At 50.1% G+C, this 6521-nt stretch overlaps 1 protein-coding gene across 1 annotated transcript; it reads left to right on the plus strand.

Moving 5' to 3' along the window:
• The first annotated feature begins 317 nt into the window (after window positions 1-317).
• HOXB4 (homeobox B4) lies at window positions 318-3477 on the plus strand. Its single transcript, XM_036398945.2, has 4 exons — window positions 318-440; window positions 658-997; window positions 2789-3041; window positions 3417-3477. The coding sequence occupies exons 1-4, from the start codon at window positions 318-320 to the stop codon at window positions 3475-3477; spliced, it is 777 nt and encodes a 258-aa protein (XP_036254838.2).
• Window positions 3478-6521: the final 3044 nt, after the last annotated feature.

Below are 6521 nucleotides of genomic sequence, written 5' to 3' on the forward strand. Positions count from 1 at the left end.
GGGGCTGAACGGGGGTGAACGGGGGTGAACGGGGGTGAACGGGGGCGGCCGGGGCTGAACGGGGGCGGCCGGGGCTGAACGGGGCTGAACGGGGGTGAACGGGGGTGATCGGGGGTGACCGGGGCTGAACGGGGGTGACCGGGGCTGAACGGGGGTGACCGGGGGTGAACGGGGCTGAACGGGGCTGAACGGGGGTGACCGGGGGCGAACGGGGGTGACCGGGGCTGACCGGGGATGAACGGGGGTGGCCGGGGGTGAACGGGGGTGACCGGGGGCGGCCGCAGGGCAGCGGGCGCCCCCCGAGCGCCTCCCCGGGGATGCCGGGGGGCCCCGGCGGAGCCCGGGCTGCGCAGGTTTCCTCATTTTCCTTATCCGGGGCTCGGCGTGGCCCTCGCCATTGGCCCGCGCTGTCACATGGAGCCAACTTTGTTCACTTGACAGCAAAGTAGGAGGGTTCGGCCAAACAGGAAAAGCACCAAAGGGAGGCGGGGGGGTTGGGGGGCGCACGAATAAATTTTAAGCAGAGAAAGAGAACGGAGGGCGAGAGGGACATACATATAGATATAGATATAGATACAGATATAGATATATAGATATATAGATATAGATAGATAGAATTGTTTTCCTTCCCCCCGCGTTCGGGCGCGCCATTCCAAGAAATTCATGGCCATGAGCTCGTTTCTGATCAACTCCAACTACGTGGACCCCAAGTTCCCACCCTGTGAAGAATATTCCCACAGCGATTACCTTCCCAATCACTCGCCGGAATACTACGGCGGCCAGAGGCACCGGGAGAGCTCTTTCCACCATGAGCCGATGTACCACGAGCCGCGGGCCGCCTGCGCGGAGCAGCCGTACCCGCCGTGCCCGGGCTCCGCGCAGCCCCGCGGAGCGGCCGAGCCGCGGCCGCGCAGCCCCAGCCCGGCCCCCGCCTGCAGCCGCGGCCCCGCCGAGCCCGTGCTCTACCCCTGGATGAAAAAAGTCCACGTAAGCTCGGGTGAGTGCGGGCAGAGGGAAAAGGGCTTCGCTTTATAGTTGGAGCAGCGCCTCGCGGCCCGGGGAAGGCTGTGAAAGGAGCGCCCGGCGGAGATTTACGAGCGCCGCTTTGCAGAGCGCTATAATTACATCCTCCATAAATTTTTATTGCTCTGCTTGGCCATGTGCCTTTGAAGTCTCTGTTACCATCCTCCTCCGGTTTCTTCCAGGCTACTTCGCTGCTGCTTTTTTTTTCTTTTTTTTTTTTTTTAAACTTTTTTTTTTTTTTTTTTTTACGGCTGTTGAATCTTCCTAAGTGAAGTTTTATGTTTTGGTAATTTGTATTTAAGTGGCGGATTGAGTCGAGTTTTACTGGTTTCCCCTCCCCTGCCCTCTTTTTTTTTTTTTTTTTCCCTCAGTTTCTTTCCCCCTCCCTTTTTTCCTCCCGTTTTTTTTTTATATCTCTATTTTTTTTCCCCTTTTTTATTATTATTTTTTTTTAAAGGAGGCATTTACCAACCCGCAGCCCCCGCGCTCGCCCCTCGCCCAGCGCGCAGGCGGAACTTTCGGCGATAATTCCGCGCTGCTCCGGCCGAGCACAAACGCGAATTTCCACCCGCGCGGGGCGCGGGGAGCGCGGCCGGGGGGAGCCTTGGGAAAAGCTGGAGTTTGTCAGGAACCCGCGCCCGCCGTGAGGCGGAGATCCGCGCTTCGGCTCCGGGGGCATTTCTAGAACTTTTCCTTTTTATTTATTTATTTATTTATTTTTTTTAAAAAAAGCAAATCTCCCCTCCCAAAGGATGTGTGACGGTTCTACTCTTTCTTCTTCTTTTTCTTTTTTTTGTGATTTTTTGAGGGGGGAAAGAACCCATTAAAGGAACGGCTCGGTAATTCTGCTTTTCTTTTTTTCCCCCCTCCTTTTTTATTTATTTTTCCCTTATATTTTCTCCTTTCTTCTGTGTGTTCTCCCTTTTTTTTGGTGTTTTCTCCTCGTTTTTTCCCTTTTCTGTGTGTGTTTTCACATCTTTTCTCCCTTTTTTCCCTTTCTTTTGTGTGTTTTAATATATTCTCCCTTTTCTTTTCCTCGTGTTTTCACATCCCGCCCCCCCATTCTTTTGTATTTCCAAATATTTCCCCCTTTTTCTGTGTGTGTGTGTATTTTCACTTTTTTCCCCCTCCATTTTTTTGTATTTCCCCCTTTTTAAAATATTTCCACATCTTCTCCCCCCTTTTTTCTGTATTTCCACATCTTTCCCTCCTCACTTTTCTATACTTTCACATCCCCCCATTTTTCTATATTTCCACATCTTCCTCCCCCATTTTTTTTGTATTTCCACACCTTTCCCCATTTTTCTATATTTCCACATCTTCCCCCCCCTTTTTAAAATATTTTCACATCTTTCCCCCCCATTTATCTATATTTATACATTCCCCCATTTTTCTATATTTCCACATATCCCCCCCCCCATTTTTTCTGTTTTCACATCTTTCACCCCCATTTTTTTTAAATATTTCCCCACCACTTTTTTTTTTTGTATTTCCACACATCCCCCCCCCGTTATTTTTCTATATTTCTACATATTTTCCCCCCATTTTTTGTACTTTCACATCTTTCATTTTTTGTACTTTCACATCTTTCATTTTTTGGTATTTTCACATCTTTCGCCCCCATTTTTTAAAATATTTCCACACATCCTCCCCCCCCCCCGTTATTTTTCCATATTTCTCCATATTTTCTCCATTTTTTTTTATTATTCTCACACCTTTTCCCCCCCTTTTTTTCCCCCCCCTTGTGCCCCCCATTCCCGGGCAGTGGCCCCCGGGCTGTGCGGCGCGGAGCCCAAGCGCTCGCGCACGGCCTACACGCGGCAGCAGGTGCTGGAGCTGGAGAAGGAGTTCCACTACAACCGGTACCTGACGCGGCGCCGGCGCCTGGAGATCGCGCACGCCCTGAGCCTCAGCGAGCGCCAGATCAAGATCTGGTTCCAGAACCGCCGCATGAAGTGGAAGAAGGATCACAAATTGCCCAACACCAAGGTCAGGTCCGGCTCCTCCTCCGGAGCCCTGCAGGCCCCGCAAGGAGGATCCCAAACGCAGATCCCGCAGGGAGGAGGAGGAGGAGGAGGAGGAGGAGGAGGAGGAGGAGGAGGAGGAGGAGGAGGAGGAGGAGGAGGAGCCCAAACGCAAATCCCACAAGGAGGATCCCAAAGGCAGATCCCACAAGGAGGAGGAGCCCAAAGCCAGATCCTGCAGGGGGGATCCCAAACGCCAATCCCACAAGGAGGAGGAGCCCAAAGGCAGATCCCACAAGGAGGAGGAGGAGCCCAAATGCAGATCCCACACGGAGGAGGCGGATCCCAGAGCCAGATCCCTCGAGGAGGATCCCAAGGTCACGTCCCACAAGGAGGATCCCAAAGCCAGATCCAGCAAGGTTCCCAAAGGCAGATCCCGCAAGGAGCAGGAACCCAAACTCGATCCCATGGACCGGCCCCCACCCTATAACCGCCCCCATGGATGCGTGTGCGTGTTTGGGCCGTGAACTCGAGCGAGTGCAGAGAGGGAAACGCGATAATTTTAATTTTTAATCTTGATTTTTATCATTATTTTAATGATTGTTTGAACCGTGGGGAAAGGTGGGGCTGCTCCTCATCCCCCAACGCCGAGATCGGGACAGCTCCTCCTCCAATCCCAAAGGCAGATCCCACATGGAGGAGGAGCCCAAAGGCAGATCCCACATGGAGGATGATCCCAAACTGAGATCCCACATGGAGGAGGAGCCCAAACTGAGATCCCAAAAGGAGGAGGATCCCAAACTGAGATCCCACAAGGAGGAGGATCCCAAACACAAATCCCACAAGGAGGAGGATCCCAAACACAAATACTCAAGGAGGAGGGCCCCAAACTCAAATCCTTCGAGGATGATCCCAAAGGCCGATCCCACATGGAGGAGGATCCCAAACGCAAATCCTCAAGGAGGAGGGTCCCAAACTCAAATCCTTCGAGGATGATCCCAAAGGCCGATCCCACAAGGAGGAGGATCCCAAACTCGATCCCTATAACCGCCCCCCATGCACGTAGGCGCGAGTTTGGGGTGTGACCTCGTGCGGGTGAAGGACGGGAAATGTGAGAATTTTAATTTTGATCATTATTTTAATGATTGTTTGAACCGTGGGGAAAGGCGGGGCTGCTCCTCATCCCCCAGCGCCGAGATCGGGTCAGCTCCTCCTCCAGATCCCAAAGGCAGATCCCACTGGGAGGAGGATCCCAAATGCAAATGCCTCAAGGAGGATCCCAAACTGAGATCCCACAAGGAGGAGGATCCCAAGGGCAGATCCTACAAAGAGGAGGATCCCAAAGTTACATCCCACAAGGAGGAGGATCCTGAAAGCAGATCCCGCAAGGAGGAGGATCCCAAACGCAGATCCTACAAGGAGGAGGATCCCAAAGGCAGAACGTTCAAGGAGGAGGATCCCAAAGGCCGATCCCACAAGGATCCCAAACTCAAATACCTCAAGGATGATCCCAAAGGCCAATCCCACAAGGAGGAGGATCCCAACCACAGATCCCACAAGGAGGAGGATCCCAAACTCAAATCCCACAAGGAGGAGGATCCCAAAGGCCGATCCCACAAGGAGGAGGATCCCAAACCCGACCCCACAGAGGGTCTGCTGCCCTATAACCGCCCGCATGGATGTGCGTGCGTGTTTGGGGTGTGCAGAGCAGGAAATGGGATAATTTCAATTTTTGTCATTATTTACACTGATGTGAACAGCGGGGGCAGACCGGGTGCTCATTATTTATGGCAAATCGTCTGAAATTTTTGTTTTCAACCATAGGGCCAGGCAGGTGCTGGTTATTCCCACCAATAATTTGAATTTTGATCATTTTAATCCAAATTTGACCCACAGGGCCAGGCGGGTGCTGGTTATTCCTACCAATAATTTGAATTTTAATCATTTTTACCCCGATTAGACCCTCATAGACAGGCGGGTGCTGGTTATTCCCACCAATAATTTGAATTTTGATCATTTTTACCCCAATTTGACCCACATAGGCAGGTGCTGGCCATTCCCCCCAATAATTTGAATTTTGGTGGTTTTTACCCCGATTTGACCCACATAGGTGGGTGCTGGTTATTCCCACCAATAATTTGAATTTTGATCATTTTAATCCCAATTTGACCCACAGGGCCAGGCGGGTGCTGGTTATTCCCACCAATAATTTGAATTTTGATCATTTTTACCCCGATTTGAACCACATAGGCGGGTGCTGGTTATTCCCACCAATAATTTGAATTTTGATCATTTTTACCCCGATTTGAACCACAGGGCCAGGCAGGTGCTGGTCATTCCCCCAATAATTTGAATTTCGGTGGTTTTTACCCCGATGCGAAGCGCGGGGGCCGGCGCTGGGCTCAGCTGAGCACAAAGCCCGGCGAAGGGGAGGCTGCTGGGGTTTTTTTTTGGGATTTGGCTGCGATGGATCCTTGTTTCATCTTTAATCACGCCGAGCTCGGCCCCATTTGTCATGTTTACTCTCCCGTACAAAGGATGGACCTTATGTCTGCTATTACCCCGACAGCAGCGCCCGCTTTAATAAATGAGCCTCAGCTCCTCCCCACAACTGCGGTTTCCACACCACCCCCTTTTTGGCCTTTTTTTTTTTCCTCCATTTTTTCTTTTTTTTTCCCCCCTCATTTTCCCTTTTTTTTTTGCCCTCCTTTATTCCCCCTTTATTTTTTTTTTTTTTTTCATTTTTTTCTTCTTTTTTTCCCCCTTTTTTCCTTGGTTTATTTTCTTCTCTTTTCTTTTTCCCCCCTTTTCCCCATCTTCTTAAATTTTTTTTTTGTCATTTTTTCCCCTTCTTTTTTCTTTTTTTTCTTTCTTTGTTTTTCTTTGGGTTTTTTTGCCTTTCTTCCCCTTTCTTCTGCTTTTCCCCTCTTTATAAAAGTTTTCTTTATCAGTTTTCTTCCCCCCTCCTTCTTTCCCCTTTTTTCACCCTTTTTTAATTCCTTTCTTTCCCCTTTATTTTCCCTTTGTTTTTCTTTCTTTATTTTCCTTTTTCTCCCTTTTTTTCCTATTTCTTTATCAATTTTCTCCCCCTTCCTCCTTCCCCTCCTCTCTTTTCTTCCCAACCCCGAAGTTTCTGCCCCGTTGTCCCAAAGAGACGAAATTGGAGAGGCGCAAAAAAAAAAAAAAAAAATCCAAAAAAAATTGACCAAAACTCAACAAAAAACCCCAAAATCTCCTCTGGGGAGTTGAGAACTTTGCGATATCAGGGAGAAAAAAATAAATTTAACAAATGAGAGTTTGGTCAAGGAGGTGTTGGACAAAGAAATGAAGGGAACGGAGCGGGATCAGACCCTGGTTTTTGGGATTTATTTGGGGTTTTTTTTGGAAACCCAGCAGGTTCATTGCGAGTGAGGGGGGTGGGGAGGGAAGGGGAACTGGGATGAACTGGGATGAACTGGGATGAACTGGGATGAACTGGGAGCACCCCAAAGCTCCTCCCTGCCCCGGTTTGGGGCTGAAAATGCGAATTTCGGG

Source organism: Molothrus ater, chromosome 27 (assembly GCF_012460135.2).
Source record: "Molothrus ater isolate BHLD 08-10-18 breed brown headed cowbird chromosome 27, BPBGC_Mater_1.1, whole genome shotgun sequence".
In the NCBI taxonomy this organism is placed as follows: Eukaryota; Metazoa; Chordata; class Aves; order Passeriformes; family Icteridae; genus Molothrus; species Molothrus ater.